The 18,899-nt window shown below is 52.6% G+C and overlaps 1 protein-coding gene across 4 annotated transcripts; it reads right to left on the bottom strand.

Moving 5' to 3' along the window:
* Positions 1-925: 925 nt before the first annotated feature.
* COQ8B (coenzyme Q8B) lies at positions 926-18,844 on the bottom strand. 4 transcript variants are annotated; one of them, XM_052655553.1, is made up of 15 exons: positions 18,784-18,844; positions 18,277-18,381; positions 18,031-18,150; positions 17,815-17,881; positions 15,966-16,043; positions 12,784-12,906; positions 12,549-12,634; positions 11,193-11,333; positions 11,025-11,106; positions 9,959-10,052; positions 6,986-7,127; positions 6,724-6,831; positions 4,343-4,408; positions 2,148-2,234; positions 926-1,697 (listed from the first exon to the last, which is right to left on the bottom strand). In XM_052655553.1, the coding sequence occupies exons 2-15, from the start codon at positions 18,376-18,378 to the stop codon at positions 1,416-1,418; spliced, it is 1,578 nt and encodes a 525-aa protein (XP_052511513.1). In that variant the 5' UTR covers positions 18,379-18,381; positions 18,784-18,844; the 3' UTR covers positions 926-1,415. The 4 variants fall into 4 exon arrangements, with proteins under 4 accessions (XP_052511513.1, XP_052511514.1, XP_052511516.1 ...); XM_052655554.1 differs by lacking the exon at positions 18,784-18,844 and adding an exon at positions 18,650-18,666; XM_052655556.1 differs by lacking the exon at positions 18,784-18,844 and adding an exon at positions 18,633-18,644.
* Between the last annotated feature and the right edge of the window lie 55 nt (positions 18,845-18,899).

Below are 18,899 nucleotides of genomic sequence, written 5' to 3' on the forward strand. Positions count from 1 at the left end.
CGCCCATTGGCCCGCCGCCTGCTGGATATGCAGAGAGACCCTGCCCCTTGAGCAGCAGGCCCCGCCTATACGCAAATATGACCCCGCCCTCTTCGGTGTGGCCACCGCCCCGCCACGCCCATTGGCCAGTCCTGGGCTGAGCACGCACGTGAATCCCGCGGACACTGGTTCTTCTCGGTCCATCCAGGCGTGGGCTCCCTTCCCCTCCGTGACCCCTGACCTCAGATCCCCTTAAGTTCTGCGTCCGAAAGATTTGCCTCGGGAGGCGCCTCGCTGCCCCACATCCCCAAATCTTTCCGCTAACCCCACGGATCTCCCAGCCCAGCGGGGGCGGGCAGAAGCGGTGACGAGGCACTTTTTGCTGGGAAGGGGAGGGGGAGTGAACAGACCCCGACGTCCTGGTGCGCGGTCGGTTCAGCTTTGGGGGCGGGGGCACCAGGCTGGGACGGGGAGCGGCTTCTGGCCGCCCAAGCGCCCCTGCTCCCGCCCAGTCCTGCGGGCTTGGCAAAGCAGCTGGCAGGGGCATTAAGGCCCATTAGCAAAAAAGCGAGGTTGCTGGGAGGCGAGCGAAGGGAGCCAGGAGGCTGGGAGGTGGGGGGGGGAGGGGGGGGCGGGTGGTGTGTGTGTGGGGGGGGCGGGTGGTGTGTGTGTGTGTGTGTGTGTGTGTGTGTGTGTTCTGGGGGGTGGGGAGGAAGGCCTTCTCAGCTGCTGCAGCCTTCAGAGCAGGTGGTCAGCACGTGCGGGAGGGGCAGGATGGGGGGGCGGTAGGGAAAGGAGAGAAGGAGGTTCCTGGCAACAGATGGCCCAGGCTGGACTGGGGCTTTCAGACAAGAGGGTGGGAGGGGGCTGGCCATCTGCACCTGGAGGCAGCCTGCGACCTCCCCCCACCCCCCGTAGCAGAGAAAAGAACTGGGGGAATGGGAGGGTCACTTTTATTAGGTCTGAAGTTTCACCCCCCACCATGCCCTCCCCAAACACACAGAGAGGATGCCACCAGGGAGAAGGCAGCTGGTGCAGGGGTGAGCAAGGCAAAGGTGAGGACTGCCTCCACCATCCACCACCCCCTCCTCTTTCACGGACATCTGTGGGGGACCTGAGGCAGAGGTGAGGGGCTCCCCCTCTAGCTGCCTCTGCATCTCCGTGATGGCAGTGCAGAGGGGTCTAAGACTCTCAAATGTTTCCAGAAATAAATTAATACCAGGGTAGAATTCCCGGATGCTCCCTTTGGAGTGGGGAGGGCAGGACATGGGCGTATGAAGCTGGGAGTGTCCTAGTCCCAAGCCCAAAGTGGGCCCCCAGGCGTAGAGCAGGGCAGAAAAAGAGGCCTCATAGCAGGGGATGGCCTGCGATGGGGCTGGAGTCCTGAGATGGAGTCTCTCTGATGGGTCCTCTGGTTAGGAGGCTATGGGCTGTGGCTATGCCTGGCGACTGGCCCAGTAGCGGTGGTAGGTGTCCTGGAAGAGGTCCCGGCAGGCGATGTGGGCACGGAGGCGGGCACAGGCCAGGAAAGCCCCGGCAAGCTTTCGGTGCAGAGCATAGGTCTCCTCGGGTGGTGGGTGAAGCCGGTGCCGCAGCAGCACAGGGATGAGGCCCTGCACGCGGCGGGCAGTGTCACCCGCCCCAAAGTCGTAGGGGCCCTGGGTGGCAAAGGGCTCCCCCAGGATCATCACGGCCTCCACGTGGGCATCCGAGAATGCCTAGGGGTTGGGGAGACCGGAGGCACCCAGTGTGGACATATAGCCCTCTGCTCCCCCGGAGTCTCAAGTACAAACACAAGCCGTCAATTTCCCAGAGAGTAACAGGCAGCCTCCGCTCCTTCCGGAGCCCCTAAGAGACAAGCAGCCCCCTTTGCTCCCCAAAGAAAGCACCCTTCCTGTCCTCTCAGGGCCTCCGGTTGACACATAGCCTTCACTCTCTAGGGCAGAGATGCAGCTTCTGTTCCTCAACCACCTGCCCCACCAGATCCACAAGCGGCCCCCAACTCCCTCTGTAGAATAGATGAGTGGTACCCCCATTTACCCCTCCTCCCCAGAGCTCCCAGGACAGAGAAGCGGTCCCCCTAGAGTCCCCCATTCATCCACAGTTCCCCCAGTAGAGAGAAGCGCTTTTACTCTCCGCAAGGAGACACCAGCTCCAACTCTCCTCACCTTGGTCTCAAAGCCTGTGAGAAATTTGAGGTCTCTCGATTTCTGCAGGACCCGATCTTTATCTCCATTGGCTGCAGCCATCACCACCTGGAAAGGCGGATGTGGGCACAGGGTCTGAGGGGTTCAAGGGTGGGTCTGGAGACGGGAGCTGGAAGTCTGGCCCTGCCCAGATCCACTTCCGTTCTCCTCTACCTAAGCCCTCTCACCTGGAAGCCTCTCCCTCTCCATCTTACCCCTGTCTGTGCCTCTCTCAAGACTGTTTCTGAGCCTGGGGGTTGGGGTGGTCAGGCATTCTGCCCACTTGGCTGGGAAGGCAGAGGCTGCCTGGAAGCAGGACAGAGGAAAGCAGATGCCAAGTGATGCCCACGGGTCCAAACACTCAGTTGCTAAAGGGTGTGACCGTGACCCAGAACTGCCTCTGAGGCTGCCATCTCTGGGATCACTTGGTTGATGTCTGGCTTCCATACTGGACTTGGAGCCCCAAGAGGGCAGGGATCGCAGTTGGGTGTAGTCCCAAGTGGCACAGGGTCTGGCACTCATTCAGGAGGCCCTTGGTGAAAACCCTTGTTTAGTAAATCAGTGTTTGGAGCTAAGCAGCTCTCCAGCCATGTAGTGGGCAGGAGCTGAGGGCGCAGGGACAGACAGACAGAATCGGGAACCAGCCTGCTTGGGCTCTATCCCAGCTCTGCCACTCGCTGGCTGACTCTGGGGAAGTCGCTTTGCTCTGGGGGCCTCTGCTTTCTCATCTGTGAAGTGGGGGTGATGAAATTGTCTTCCTCATGGGGCTCTGGGAGGATGAGGGTGTATCTGTGGTGTGCTTCGCGTGGCGCGTGTGTGCTTGGTGTGTCCAACTGTTTGTGGATCTATGGGCTGTAGCCTTCCAGGCTCCAATGGCCATGGGGTTTTCCTGGCAAGAATACTGGGGTGGGTTGCCATTTCCTCCTTCAAGGGATCTTCCTGACCCAGGGATTGAACCCACGTCTACCCGTGTCTCCTGCATTGCAGGCGGATTCTTTACCACTGAGCCACCGGGGAAGTTGCCCACATGAAGGAAAGACCATAAATATCACGAATTCCTATTACTACAGTAAGTGCCCTACATACGAATGAGTTCCTTTCTGAGAGCAGATTCCTAAGTTCAGTTTTACTCCTAAGTCCAACGAAGTTAGCCTGGGTACCCCGTTAACACAATCAGTTATATACTGCTGCTTTTACGCTTGCTTCCGGACATCGTGGGCTTGAAAGAAAGATGTTGTACTACTCTACTCCACACTGTACAGTATACAAAAGCATAGTCCCTTGTAGAGGATGTACGCAGGTGACAATAGAGGTGACAGGATATGCCAGACACGTGAACTAACTTACGTGACAGGACGTGTGAACAGAGGCTCGCATCTTTGAAAGTTTGCAACTAGAAGGTTTGTGTGTAGGGGACTTACTGTATTAAAAGGTGGATAGGAGGGTCCCTGCTTCCCAGAAGAGGAACCAGGGTCAAAGTGGGGAATGGCCCGGCGAGGAGGGGAAGGGGGACGAACACTTCACCACCGGGTTGCCCCTTCTTGGGAGGAAGGGGGATACAGGATTAACTCTGGCAGTTCTGGTCTGTCCCGGCTCCCCCAGCCCCAGCCTGTCTGGCCATCTGTCACGCCTGTGGTCCTCAGGGAACCCGTGTGACAGGGCTTTTTTAAACTGGAAAAGGCTGGGGAGAAGGCAGGAGGGCCATGCTAAACAGGACTGTAGTGGTGGGGAGGGGATGTCCCAACTACCCAGAGAGGCCTCAGCTTTGTACCTCCAGAGTGGCCTGCAGAGAGAACCCCAGGGAGCCTGTGTGTCTGTGTTGGGGTGGGGGGTAACCAACTCTTTCCTGTCCCCATGCAAAGGGGACCCCCTCCCCAACCTCACAAGGCCCAGTTCCTCAAGCCAGAGCCCTAGGCCTGTCTCTGACACCTCTCTTCTGCCTGCTCCCCCACCCCACCCCAGCCTCCTAGGGTTTAAGAAACCACTTGTTATTCAGGAGTTTCCTAATTCTGTGTCCCTCCCCTGCTCCATACAAGCTGCAAAGCATGGCTTCAGAGATCCAGAGCCTTATTATTTATTTCTTAATACCAGATAGCGTATTTCTCCTTCTCTGCAAGCCTTAGTATCTGGCTTGTGGCTTGGCCCTTAGAGACCCCAGAGCTGGAGGGGGCACTCACCTCAATGTAATGGTCTGTGAATTCGGTCCCAAATTCCCGGCTTGCCCCGAAGTCCAGCAAGGTCACCTGGGATTGAGGGATGGTGAAAGTGACGCTGGGGGTCCACCAATGCTCCCCATTGTCTGTGAGGGTGCCAGGGCCCATCCCTCTGTCCCCCCACACACCCCCTCCTGCCTGAGTCCCTGACCAGCCGCCTCCCGGGACTCCTGGCTTCTGGTCTCCACACTTCAATCCATCCCCACATGAAGCTGATGGGACCTGGGTTTTATTTTGGGGGTTCTAGTTGTTTTTATAATAACATGTTTTAGGCATAGAAGAAAAAGAAACACCTAGAGAATAAGAAAATACATGGAAAAGTGAAATCAACGCTCACAAATCCTACCACCAATATACTCACAAATATACTACCAATCAAAGTGGGGCCTGATTCTACCTCCCCCAGTCCCTACCCTCTCTTTCAGGGTACCACTTTCCTGAAATTATTATTGTTTCCTGAAATTCCCATGTGTGCATTGCTACATTTTCTACATATATGTGGACCCAGGAACAATACATAGTCATGTTTTGCGTATTTTAAAACTTCACATACGTGGCATTTATGATAGTTATTCTGCAAATTCTTTGTGTTCAACATGGTTTTGCAATTCATCCCCACTGCTCTAGCTCTTTCATTCATTTTTTCACTGCCCAGTTAAGATCCTGTTGGATGAATATATCACATTTATCTGCTTGATGGGCACTGTGGTTATTTTGGGGTTTTGCTAGTGAATGAACACATGTGTAAGTTTCTCTGTAACAGTGGAGTTCAAACTATTGCCCACAACCCACAGTAAGAAAATGCAGATTCAAAAATGAGGGGATATAAGGATACGCGTGGCTGATTCATTGTGCTCTACAGCAAAAATTGACACATCAGTATAAAGCAACTATTTGTTGTTGTTTAGTCGCTAAGTTGTGTCCGACTCTTTTGCGACCCCGTGGACTGTAACCTGCCAGGCTCTTCTGTCCATGGGATTTTTCCAGGCAAGAATACTACAGTGGGTTGCCATTTCCTCCTCCAGGGGATCTTCTGAAACCCAGGGATGGAACCCACATCTCCTGCATTGGCAGGCGGACTCTTTACTATTGACCCACCAGGGAAGCTCTGTACTCCAATTTAAATAAAGTGGGGGGGAAGAAAATGCAGATTATTCTGGGCTCCAGTGCGAATGCACACATAAATAAACATCAAACACAAGTGTCCCGAAACAATATGATCCCTCCTACTGGCAACATAGTCTATGCCTTTAAAATAAAACAGCTTCTGAGACCCAACGAATGATGTCAGGACTTAGATCACCGTCCTCAACCCCCACCCTGGCCCCCGAGTTGGGGAAACTGCCCTCCCTGCCGTGGGAGCCTTGGAAGGATGCAGGCGTCTGTGCACTTGGGGGAAGAAGGTGGCAAGGGACAGAGGCTGGATGCAGTGGGGCCCTGTTGCCCCCAGCACATGGCTCACTGGACCCTGAGGGTGCTGAAAGCTGTGGAAGGGACTTGTGCTTTAAAAGGACCCCTCTGGGGATGGAATGGCACAGACCACTGAGCAACTGGAAAGCTACTGAGGAACCATGCATGCCGAGAGCCTTTCAGTGCAAACTGTCACTCCCAGGCCTTTGGATGGCCTGTGTCCTTTACCAGGAAAGCTCTTTATTCCCTGCTCCTTAAATGGCTGTGTCTTTCTTGTTTCAGCTTCCTTGGCCCTGCTCACCCCAGGCAGGGTTAGCCACTTTCCCTGGCTTCCCACCAACCCCTGAGCTTCCCCCATCACTTGACCCCTCTGTGGCCTGTGCTTCCCTACCAAGGTACTAACTGCAGGTCACGTTGTCTGGTGATAGGGCCCTGTGTTGGGTGAGGAACTCTGGGAAGGCAAGGGTTGGAGTTGTCTTGGCATCACTGTCAGGAGGCAGTAGGTGTTAATACTTGGGATGTTCTAAATGAATGACAGGTGAGGTAATGACTCTTCTCTATTGCCACTGCCTAGCCAGAGATTTCCCAGAATCCCTTGCACCTAGATGAATCATGTGTCCAGTTCCTATCAATGGAATGGTGAAGAGAATGATGGGTCATTTCTGGCCAAAGCAGTTAGGCAGGGGGTTACCTTCTCAACCTCTCTTTCCCCTTGCACTGGAAGGAGAGCCTTTCAAGGCCTGGGGTGGGGGTGGGGGAGTGGCGGCAGGTGGCACACTCACAAAAGGGAAGGAGCCTGGGTCCCTGAATCACTGCATGGAGGACGCCGCTCCAGCCTGCTATAATAGCTATTGGAGCTATTGTGCTGAGCTACTGACATATTGGGAAATCTGTTACAGCAGCTGACACACCCTGACACATCACAAGGAACCCACCTGGTGGCTGGAAGCATCATACAGGAAGTTGGCCCAGTTGGGGTCCGTCTGCATGAATCGGAACTCAAACAGCTCCCGAAGACAAAGCCTCAGGAGCTGGAAGCAGATCTGGGGTGGAGAGAAGGAGTAACAGAAATCTCAGAGTCATGTGCCCCTGTAAAGCCCTCTGAAGCCTGGAGGGGGAACTTGGGTCTGACCTGCCCTGCCCAGCCAGCCCTGCCCCAGGGCAGCACCCTTCTGACTGTCCCATGAGTCCATGTACCTGGTTCCGGATGTCCTGGCTCAAGCCCTGGCACTGGTCCAGGGGGACCCCTCCAGCCAGCTCCATGCCTAGCACCCGCGTCGTGCACAGCTCCTGAATCACCGCCGGCACCCGAAAGAAGGGGTCATCTGCCAACAGCTGCCTGGGGCAGATGGGAGGGTAGGGGTGGGCACCTCACTCTTCAGGCCTCTGTGGCCCTGGCTTGAGCCCTCCCCCTCCTCTGAAGAAGTCTTCCGTGGGAAAGTCTGTGTCTTGTCTTCTCTCCCGCCCTCTTCTTTCCTCTCTGCCCTGAGTGATGGCCAATACCTGGCTGGACTGACACCCATTCAGACATTTCCTTCATTCATTCATGCATTCATTCAACAAATATCTGTGCCTGCCCCTAAGTGCGGCTGGAGACCCAGGGACCACTTCCGTACTGGAAACACTTCTCTGACTTCTGTTCACCCCGGGATGAGCTCAGTGTATTAAACTCAATGAGCATTACTTTCTCATCAACTTATTAATTCATCTATCTGAAAAATAGTCTCTGATATACAAATCTTTGAGTCCACAGTGATACTCGTTGGCCACTCCTTGGAGTCATTATTCTGAAAGTGAAAGTGAAGTCGCTCAGTCGTGTCCGACTCTTTGTGATCCCATGGACTATAGTCTACCAGGCTTCTCTGTCCATGGGATTTTCCAGGCAAGAATACTGGAGTGGGTTGCCACTTCCTTCTCCAGGGGATCTTCCTGACCCAGGGATCGAACCCAGGTCTCCTGCATTGCAGGCAGACGCTTTCCCCTCTGAGCCACCAGGGAAGCACTGACTAATAAAGGGCATTCTTGGCGTCCATCCCTGTGTTGGATGATGCTGGGTGACAGAGCAGTAAGAGGAGCCCCAGGCATGCCCCCCTGCCCCTGCCATCAGTCGCAGAAGACCACATTCTAACAAACAAACAGACCAACAGTAGACTGAGATAAGCATGTTACTGTAAGATATGGGAGGCAAAGAATATGAGCAAGGCCTCTGGTTGGGGACCTGTAGGAAGGCTGGTGTGGGGAAGGTGGGGGGACAGGGAGCTGGGGAAATGATATGGGTTTTATCCTAAGAGCACTGGGAAATTCTGGGAGGGGGTGGTCTCCCCAGACCCCACACAGGAGTGCTTTGGCCCAGCCCACTTGACACTCTCTTTCTCCAGGTCCTACTTTCCTGCGCTGTGCTTAGTCACTCAGTTATGTCTGATTCTTTGTGACGCCATGGACTGTAACCCTCTAGGCTCCTCTGTCCATGGGGATTCTCCAGGCAAGTATACTGGAGTGGGTTGCCAGGCCCTCCTCCAGGGGATCTTCCCAACCCAGGGATCTAACCAGGTCTCCCACATTGATGTTCTGCTTTGGGGGCTGGTATTTTTGTGCTTGTTGATTAAATCTCTGATGTTTGAAGTGCTCCTCATGGGCCAGGCTTCTGCTGAGCATTCAGTCAGCACAATTCCCTCTTTTTAAAAAAAATACTTACTTGGTTGTGCTGGGTCATAGTTCCAGCACACGGAACCTTTCAGCTGTGGCCTGTGAACTCTTAGATGTGGTGTGTGGGATCTAGTTTCCTGACCAGGGATTGAACCCCAGGCCCCCTACACTGGGAGCAGGGAGTCTTGGCCACTGGACCACCAGGGAAGTCCCAGCACAATTCCCCTTTATCTTCACTTTCCCTGAGGAGGATGCTCTCTTGAGGTCACCTTGCATATTAAAGCTACCCAGTCCATTAAGGACTGACCCAGGACTGAATCCTGACAGGATCCCACATCTGAGCCCAGGCCCCTAACCACTGCCTTCTACTGCCTTCGTATCTACAGATCTGTGCTCAGTAAACATGTGGGCCACGCTCTGCACTGTGGAGGGTCTCACTGAGATATAATTAATTGCAGTTTATCACGATGCCTCTAAGATACAACCACTGTTCCATGGAGCTGAAGTTCACTCCTTTTCAATGCTACGTGATACTGTGTTGATGAATATACCATAGTTTATTTATCCACCCTGCTGGCTAAGTTTGATAGATTTGGGTTGTTTCCAATTTGAGGCTATGAGTGTTCTGAGTATTCTGGAAAAGTCTGATGGTGCATACTGGCATAAGTGTCCCTAGAGTATTTAGCCAGGAGGGCAACTGTTGGGTTAGATATGGATCCTGAGCCTTGATGATGCCAAACCATTCTCCAAAATGCTTCTATCCATTGTTCCTCCTGCCCACAGAGTATCAGGGATTCCCTGGAGCCCCCAGCTCTTTTGTTTTTAGTTTTATTTTTTGGCCACAATGTAAGGCACACGGGATCTTAGTTCCCTGACCAGGAACTGAGCCTGTGCCCCTGCATTGTAAGGGCAGAATCTTAGGGACTGGACCACCAGGGAAGTCCCCGGAGCCCCCAACTCTTGATAGCTTCATCTCTGTTAGTCCAGTGGGTGTGATGGTATCTCGTGTGACTGAGTGCCTGCTGACAAGTCTGTCTCCTGCATCGGACTGCAGTGATTCAGTGTCCTATTTGACCCATGAGAAAGTAGAGACATTTAGAGAGAGGAATGTAGAATGCTCACAGAGGACACAGGGCGTGAATGAAGTAATGAGTGAAGGGCTGGATGGATGACCAAATGAATGAAGAGAGAAGCAGACTGCCAGCCCCACCACAGGGCTCCAGCTGCCCTCTCAGCCCGTGAAGGAATCTGGAGGGCGGAAGGGGGCCTCCAGGGGCCTGTGTGTGTGTGTGTTAGTCACTCAGTCATGTCCAACTCTTCCCGACCCCATGGACTGTAGCCCGCCAGGCTCCTCTGTCCTCGGGATTTCCCAGGCAAGAATACTGGAGTGGGTAGCTATTCCCTTCTCCAGGGGATCTTCCCCACCAAGGGATTGAACCCGGGTCTCCTGCATTGCAGGCAGATTCTTTACTGCCTGAGCCACCAGGGAGGCCCGTCCTGGGGCCTGTAGGGGCGTCAGCTCACCTGAAGTTCTGGGCACAGGCCGCCTCACGACGATAGTCACACTCCCACGCTAGCTCCCGCTGCAAGGCCTGCAGGCTCTGCTCAGCAAACAGGCCTGGGGGTGGGGAGTGGGGGCGGGGGGTGGGGGGGTGCAGCCGTGTCAGGCAGGGAAGGCCACAGCCTGCCTCCTGCCCCCTGCCTGACCCCTCAGGCTCCCACTCAGGGACGTCTTCTCCTGCCAGTCGTGTCTGTCACTGTCTCCCCAGCCCTCATCCCTTCTGCTCCATGTCTCTCACCTACATGCTCTGGGCACACACTCCCCTCAGCCCTTCACACAGCTGCGCCTCTGTGGAAGCCTCTCGGCTGGGGTCTCTTTCTTAGGCACGCACACCGGTCCTTAGGCCCCTTTCACAGTCACATCTGCCACCTGTTCTCTGTCCCTTTTGGGCCGCACTGCACACACCATGGCATGTGGGATCTTAGTTCCCCGACCAGGGATCGAACCTGTGCCCCCTGCAGTGGAAGCGCAGAACCACTGGACGGCCGGGGAAGTCCCCCTCTGCCCCTATTTCTTACTCTCTTATGCTGCTTCCAGTGTCTCTGAAGCTTCCCTCTGGGCCTGACTCTCTCATTCTTGCTCTCCCCCCGCCCTCTCTCTCTCTCTCCACACACACTCTGCTCCGTCTCCCTCAGGCGCTCTCTCACATACTGTAACACACTTGTGAGGTCCCACTGGCACCCCCTCCTGTTTCTGTGGCTCGTTCTCAGGCCTCCTGTCCCGTTCTGCACATCCTGCGCGTCTGTTTCTGGATTTCTGTCTGGGCTTCTGTCTCTCAGGATCTCTGTCGGCATGTCTAAGCCTGACTTTGTCACACGCCTATACTCTGGGCTCTCCCCACCTTGGTGTCCCTTCATTCTGTTTCAAACACACAGACTTGGGTGCTCACTCGGGCTCACACACGAGAAACACCCTGCCCTGAGCTGCTGGCCACCCCCTGCTGCGTCCAGCCCCTGCCCCTACTTTATCTCTTCAGGGTGCCACCCGCCACAGTCGGGGTTGGGGTGAGGGGGTTTCTGAGTGCCTCACCCTCCGGCAGGGCCACGCTCATCTTGAGTACCGCCAGCAGGTTTTGGACGTCGCTCTGGATGCTCTGGGCAACGCCTGGGTACTGGGAGGGGAAGAGGCAGGGGGGATGGGAGCCACCCCCTGGGGTGGCCAGGTGCCCCCCCACTCCCACCCTGCTTCCCCTCTCACCTGGATCTTCACGGCCACCTCTGTGCCGTCCCTCAGCACGCCCTGGTGCACCTGCCCAATGGAGGCAGCTGCAAAGGGCACCTCCTCCAGAGAGGCCACCTTGGCCTGCCAGTCCCTGCCGAGCTCCTCTTCGAGAACTCTCTGGGGAGAGTGGTCATCACACTCGTCATCATGGTTTCAGGCAGCTGGGTCCACGCCCTGTGCTGAGCGCTTCACATGCTAATAACCCCACTCACCACATGCAAGGCCTTGGGCCAAGCTCTTGGCTGCTACCCCACTTTACAGATGGGGAAACTGAGGCTCAGAGAGAGGCCTCCTGACCCAAGGTGATGAGCCAGGCGCTGACAGACTGGAAGACCCATACTCCTGAGGCTGTGCAGGCTGCTGTGGGGAATGCTATTATGTATAGTTAATCTGCCAGCTACATGGGAGACCCAGGTTTGATCAGTGGTTGGGAAGATCCCCTGGAGAAGGGAATGGCAACCCACTCGAGTATTCTTGCCTGGAGAATTCCATGGACAGAGGAGCCTGGCCAGCTACAATCTATGGGGTCACAAGAATCGGATACAACTGAGCAACTAACACTTCTTTACTTCAAGATTGATAATTGTCCTCCATTATACCCATATACCCATATATTGTATTATTAACTCTACAGTTAACATGATAAAAAAGAGCTAAAATTACAGAGCTCTTCCCGTGGGCTGGGCCCTGTGCAGAGTGGCTCATATGGAGAGGGAGAGAACAGCACTCAGAAGGCAGGTGGCTGTATCCTGGACTCCACACCCTTGCCCCAGTGACTAGAACAGCTCATGTCCTGGGCAGTTACTCAGTGTCAGGCTCTGTGCCAACCTATTTACAGACACGCTCTCCTTTAATTAAAAAAGCGGTAATAAGAACAGCTAACATTTGCATGTCACTCGTGGTGTGTCAGGAGCCCTTCCAGGTGCTTTGCACACACTAGTTTCTGTAACCCCAAGATGTGGGCGTTGTTAGAACTACCACCAATCATAGATGAGGTCACTGAAGCAGAAAGGGCAGGCCACGTGTCTGACCGCACAGGTAGCAAGTGGCACAGCTGGGGTTTGAACTCCCAAAGTCTGGCCCCTGACCACAGTGCTTCACAGCCTCTTTCACAGCCCAGACAGAGCCCTGAGCCTGCCACGAACTGGACGAAGAGCTCTGTGCTTTTTTCTCACTGACTCATCACCACCATCCTCCGAGATGTGGGCTTTAGTGATTCCCATTTAACGAATGGGAACACTGAGTCAGACAGGGAGCCGAGCCATGAAGCCAGGAGGGCCAGGCAGGTGGGGCAGGCCTCCTTCAACAGCCTTTCCCACTCGGAGCACTCACCAGCATCTGCCAGCGTGGCATGAAGTCGGCGCTCTGGCGGACCCGCTCGAAGATGCGCTGCAGCTGGGGGCTGATGAAGCTGTTGTCTTGGGAGACAACGGGGAGAGGGAAGCCAGTGAGAGGGGAGGCCACGAGGGGCCCTGTGGGAGTATCTGAAGCCGGGGCTTGGTGGTAGGCGGGGTGGGGTGAGGCTGAGGTCAGGGGTCAGGAGTCAAGAGTCATCACGCTGCTGTACCCTGGATGCTGAGCATTTGGCCAACCTTGAGGGCGGCCCCCCGAACTGTACACAAGGTCTGCACGATCCTTTCAGCGTTGGCCTCAGACAGGAAAAGGCTGGAGCCTGGCTGGGAGCCTCCCTCTGGGGTGGAGAGAATCATCTTTAGTACGGCAACCACAGAAAAGATCATTATGACACCACCGCACAGACACCAGAATGGCTAAAACAAAGACGACAATACTAAGTGTTAGCAAAGACGTGGAACGCTGGAATGCCAACACTGCTGATGACTGTGCCACGGCCCAAGCCCTTTGGGAAGCAGTTGGGAAGTCTCCACTGAAGCATACAACTGTACCCAATTTCTCTCTGACGTATATCCCCAAGAGAAATGCACAAATGTGTCCACCAACAGATGCCCCAAGAAGGTTCTCGGCAACACTGTTCTAACAGTCTTGAAATGGAAACAACCCAAAGGACCATCAACAGAACCAACAAAGGGACTGTGGGAAAGCCACGGGGTGATGAGAACAGTGTTGAACAAACAACCTATGACAGCTTACAGTAACACAGACCCACCTCTTAAACAGAATGCTGAGCGGAACAAGCCAGACACGTGCCACGAAACACTGTCTGATGATATGGGTGTAAGGAGCAAAAACAGACACAACTAATCTGGAGGGTCAGAAGCCAAGACAGTGGGGACCCCTGATGTGGGGAGGACGTGCCAGAATGGGTACAGAAAAGCTTCTGGAGAACCAGGGCAGCAATTTTCCAAGTGTGGTCTGGGGGCCCTGAAACCCTCTAGGAGAGTCTGTGAGAACAGAACTTTCATAATTATATCAATACATTATTTGCCCTTTTTTACCCTTACTAGCCTATAAATGTTCAGTGGAGTTTTCCAGAAGTTCTGTGACTTGTGATGCTGTAATTGCTCTGATGACAGATGGAGTGAGTGTGTATATTCTTGTTTACAACATTTTTCAGTTTTTAAATTTCTTTTTTTTTTGGCAAAACTGCGCCAAAAAAAAAAGGGATCTTAGTTCACCAGCCAGGAATTGAACCCAGGCCATTGGTGGTGAAAGCGCAGAGTTTTAACCACTGGACTACCAGGGAATCTTCCCAAATTTTTCAGTTTTAATCTCCAATACAGCACATATAGTAAATATAACCTACATAAACAAGTTCTTGGGGGTTCTCATTCTGTTTTTTAATGGTTTTATTGAGAGGTAATTCACACATGATATAATTTACCCATTTAAAGCACACAGTTCAGTGACTTCTAGTATTTTCAGTTGTGCAACTATCACCATGATCAATTACAGAACATTTTCTTCACCCCCCAAAGGACACCCATACCTATTAGCAGTTGTTTAGTCGCTAAGTCGTGTCTGACTCTTTTACGATCCCATGGACTGTAGCCTGCCAGGCTCCTCTGTCCATGGGATTTTCCAGGCAAGAGTACTGGAGTGGGTGCCATTTCCTTCTCCAGAGTGTCTTCCCAGGGATTGAACTGGTGGCTCTTGCATTGACAGGTGGATTCTTCACCACTGGGCCACCAGGGAAGCCTGTGAGCAGTTACCCCCTCCCGTTTCCCTCACCCACCTGCCCTTGAGCCCCTGGAAACCACTAATCTATTTTCTATCTCTGTAGATTTCCCTCCTCTGGACATTTTAGATAAACGGAATCATAAAATATGTGGCCTTTTGTGTCTGGCTTCTTTCACTTAGGATAGTATTTCAAGATTCAACCACACAATAGCACAGATCAGTCCTTCATTCCTTTTCATGGCTGAATAAAATCCCAGTGTATAGATATAACACATTTGGTCTATCCAGTCCTCAGTTTTAAAGGTGTAAATGGATCTTAAGATTAAAAAGTTTGAGAACTGCTTGTTTTAGGGGGTTTTGATATGGGTGCACAGATGCGTCCACTTTGTGAAAAATGACCCATTCTGTACAATTAGATATGTGTGGTTCTATATGCAAATTCTATTATTCAATAAAGTGTTTGATAAGCTTTTATTTCATAACAGTTATTGAGCTCTTTATTGAGGGCTCATCTTGTGCTAGGCAGAATTTTAAGTTTCTATGGATTCTTTGGCTGAATCTCTACAATCACCCCAGGAAGTAAGAAAAACCAATGCCTTAAATTTCAAGGTGAGGAAGCCAGAGATTCAGAAAGGTACCTTGCCTGGCTCTAGGTCACACAGCACAGAAGTGGCAGAGCAGGTTGTAAATTCAGTCTGGCCTTACCTTAAAGCCAGATTGTTCCTCCACTTACTGCCAACTTTTTGCTTTGAAAAAGATCCAAACAGACAGAAAGGATGCATTCATCCTGTGAATACCTACATACCTGATTCAAAGTTTTGACATGCTCCTTCACCCACTTTAACCGTACCCAGACAGTGACCATTATTTTTACTGACTGATCTGCACTTAACCTGTGCTAAGAATAAGAATAATCCCCTAGACAATCACCATGCCAAAATCACATCCAAGAAAATTAACACTGGGACTGCCCTGATGGTCCAGTGGGTAAGACTCCATGCTTCCAATGCAGGGGCATGGGTTCGATCCCTGGTCAGAGAAGTTCCACATGCCATGTGGCCAAAAAACACAAAATGAAAATAATAATAGAGTTAATACATTTGACTTAAAAAAAAAAAAAGAAAATTAACACTAATTCTCAACTATCTACCATCCAGTCATATTCTGATTTTCCCAATTGTTCCCCAGTCTTTTATAGTCATTTTTTTCAAACATTCAATCATGGCTCACACGTTCCCTTTGTCGATTATTCTCTCTCTAGTCTCTTTTTCATTTAGAATATCAAGACATTTTAAGACATCGACATGCTGGGGAATCGTACCCACAAATGCTGATCTCTACACTGCCCAGTCCATCTCTACTGGCCGCAGACCCTCAGCAGCTCTCCTATTTTTGTACTTCCTCTGCTGCTTACAGTTAGGAACTGCACTGTGGATGGCTTACATTTTCTTCCCCCACGACCTGCTTCTGCCCATCACCATCCTGACAACAGCTTCGCCTGCTCTGAACACTCCACCATGACCCAAAGAGGTGGCTGTGTCATCATCGGCTCCATTCTCTGTGTGAGGAAACTAGGGCTCAGAGAGGTGAAACCACTTGCCCCAGGACACACAGCAAGGCCAGGGTGTGGACCCAGGCATGTGGCTCGCTTACCTGACTGTATATCTCCTCTGGGCAGGGACTTCTTGGCCACCTCAGCCAGTGCTCCCAGCCCCAAGCTCACAGCCAGTCCTGGGGAAGGGAGAGGGGGGCCTGAGTGCTCGCTTGCTCTGGGGCGATCTCCTTCCCCAACCCCTCGCCACCTCCCTGACCCTCTTTGCTCTCTGTCTCCCTCTATGCACCCCTGTCTCCCATCTCTTTGCAGTCAGCTCTCTGCAGCCCTCTGTCTCTACATCAGGCTCTTACTCACTGCCTCCCTGCTTGAGGTTCCCATGGAGCTGAAGCTACCTCTGTTTCCATCCCTCTCTCCTTGTTTCTGTCTCCCAGGTCAGTGTTTCTCACCCCTGGCTGCATCCAGAGTCACATGAGGAGCTTTTGTAAATACGATGCCCAGGCCCCACCACTGAGGTTCTGGTTAAACTGGCCTGAGATGAGCCCTTGGCATGTGGGATCTTAGTTTCCCGACCAGGGATCGAACAGAAGTCCCCTGCGTTGTATTCTTAACCATTGGACCACCAGGGAAGTCCCTAGCCTTATTATTATTACTATTATTTAGATTTTTTGATGTGGACCAGTTTTAAAATCTTTATTGAAATTGTTACAATATTGCTCCTGTTTTATGTTTCAAGTTTTTTTGCCACAAGGCATGTGCGATCTTAGCTCGCTGACCAGGGACTGAACCTGAACTTTCTGCAGTGGCAGGCAAGGTGCTAACCACTGGATCGCTAGGGAAGTCCCTCAGAATTAGAATTTTTTCTTTTAGGCATCCATCCCAGATGATTCCAGTGTATAGCCAAGAGTAAGAAGGCCTGGAAACGATCCCCTTCTCCCCCCAGGTTGCTCTGTCTTCCTATGACTCCTGTTTCTCTTCTTCATGCGCACCTCTTCTTTTCTAAGCCAGTTTTTTCTCCATCTTTGCCCTTCCCTCCACCCAGTATGTCTGTCTAGGCCTCCTCTCAGTTCCTCCTTTTGATGTTATCTCTCCAGCTCTGATTTCCTCTGCCTCCTCTGTCTCCTTGTCCTCAAAGACTTTTTAAGTCACTCTGCCTCTTGTATTCTCATCATTTCCATAAATAATCATAGTTTGAACTTTCTGAGCACTTTCTCCATGCCAAAAACCATTCCCAATGCCTTTTATGCACTGACTCATTTTGTCCTCACACCCTCATGAGAGAAATTTTATAAAAACACTTCCATTCTACAGAAAAGGAAATCGAGGCTCAGAGAAGTAACTTATCCAGACTCACAAAGTGAGGATGCATAAGAATCAGCCCCTTGAACCCTGGGTAGCCGGGTGCCAAAGCTCTAAGCAGTGCATTCGACTCCTTCTTTACACTGTGAATCAGTATCTTTAAAACTTGAACCATGATTCACAGTCAAGAAGACATTTGCATTATAACCGATAGAGACCAGTGATACATTATGTTTCATGAAATAAGACTTCTCCCTGACTCTACATCTGTACTCATATTTTCCATTCTTCTTTTAAATGCTGGTTGCAACCTACTAAATTATTTCATGCAGGTTGTGACCCGAAGTCTGAATAATCCTGGTGCAGGACCCAGGGTTTAGTCCTGTTTACCTCCCTTAGCCTCCACTTCCTCTATAGAATGGAAACAAACACTCATTGATTCACTGCAGAGATCATGTGTAAGGGGCCCTGGACACTCCAGGTTCTCAATAAATATAACATTCTTCTCTATTTCTCTTGGTTTTACAGGCCTTTGCCTTCATTCTCTTTTCATCTCTCCCTCCTCTCTCTCTGATTCACTCTCTCCCTTGCTTCATTCTGCAAACGTTACCTCTTCTGATCTAGGTCACAGTCTCCCACAGTCATACCTACCCCCAAAGTTGGCCAAGCGGCTGATGCGGGAGGCGGGCACCTTGCGTTCTCGAGAACGGTCACTCAGCTGGGAAGTGGGAAGTGGGGAGAAGGTCTGAGCGGGAAAAGATGGACAAAGCACCCAGGCAGTCCGACCAACCTGCCACCACACCCTTTCCCAAGCTCTGGAGGCCAGCTGCCTTCATGGGGGTGCTGCTGAGTGGTACACTATGATACCTGGGGCCGGGGCGTCTTCCTGATCCGGGCCTCCCGGGCCTTGCGAATGTCCTCCTCACCCAGGCCCCTGCCAGGCCCATCCTGATGAAGTTTTTGGGCCCAAGAATCCCCACATGGCCCCTGCAAGAGACGTGAACACTGGTAAAGAGCGGAGGATATGGTATCTGCCTGGCCCTTTTAGACCCCTCCCTGTCCTTTGGCCCCCTGAAGCCTCTTCCCCTTGGAAACCCCTCCCCAGCCTCTTACCCAGCAGCGGGGCCCCGGCCCCAGGGCCCCACAAGGCAGACCAATAGTCCGGCCCAGCTGTTCACAGGTCGCACGCAGTAGGCCCCCCACCTCCTGCCACATTGTCTAGGGGAGAAGAGGAGGGACTATATGGATAGGAGTTGTGGGACTGATCTCTTCCTTGCCTCACGTTCGTCCGTGTCTACCCTAAGGCTCCCACCAGCCAGACTTCCTTCCCTGTTAATAGGCTCCCAGTTTCTCCTGGTTCCCTCTCTCATTGCTAAGAACCCATGGCTCTTCCCGCGCACCTCTCCAAACTACTTTCCCCCGTCCCATCTCCGCCGTTACTAGGGTCCTCCCCGTTGCTAGACACCCACAGATCCTCCAGGGCTACCTCTCCGCTGCTCTGAGTACCCCCTCGTAGCTAGGCACCGCCTTCCTCTCTGTTGCTAGGCACCCACAATTCCTCTTGTCTCCCCCCCCCCCCAACCCGTTACTGGGCACCTCCCCTGGTTGCTAAGCACCCACTCCCTGGCTCGGGGTCAGCTACGCGCCGGGGGCCTCTTGCGCTTCCGGGAGTCTCCTCACTCCCGCCCCGTCCGGTCAGCTAGCCAATGACAGAGGAGCAGGTCACTGACTGGCAC

The sequence above is a fragment of the Budorcas taxicolor genome, chromosome 18 (genome assembly GCF_023091745.1).
Source record: "Budorcas taxicolor isolate Tak-1 chromosome 18, Takin1.1, whole genome shotgun sequence".
Lineage (NCBI taxonomy): Eukaryota > Metazoa > Chordata > Mammalia > Artiodactyla > Bovidae > Budorcas > Budorcas taxicolor.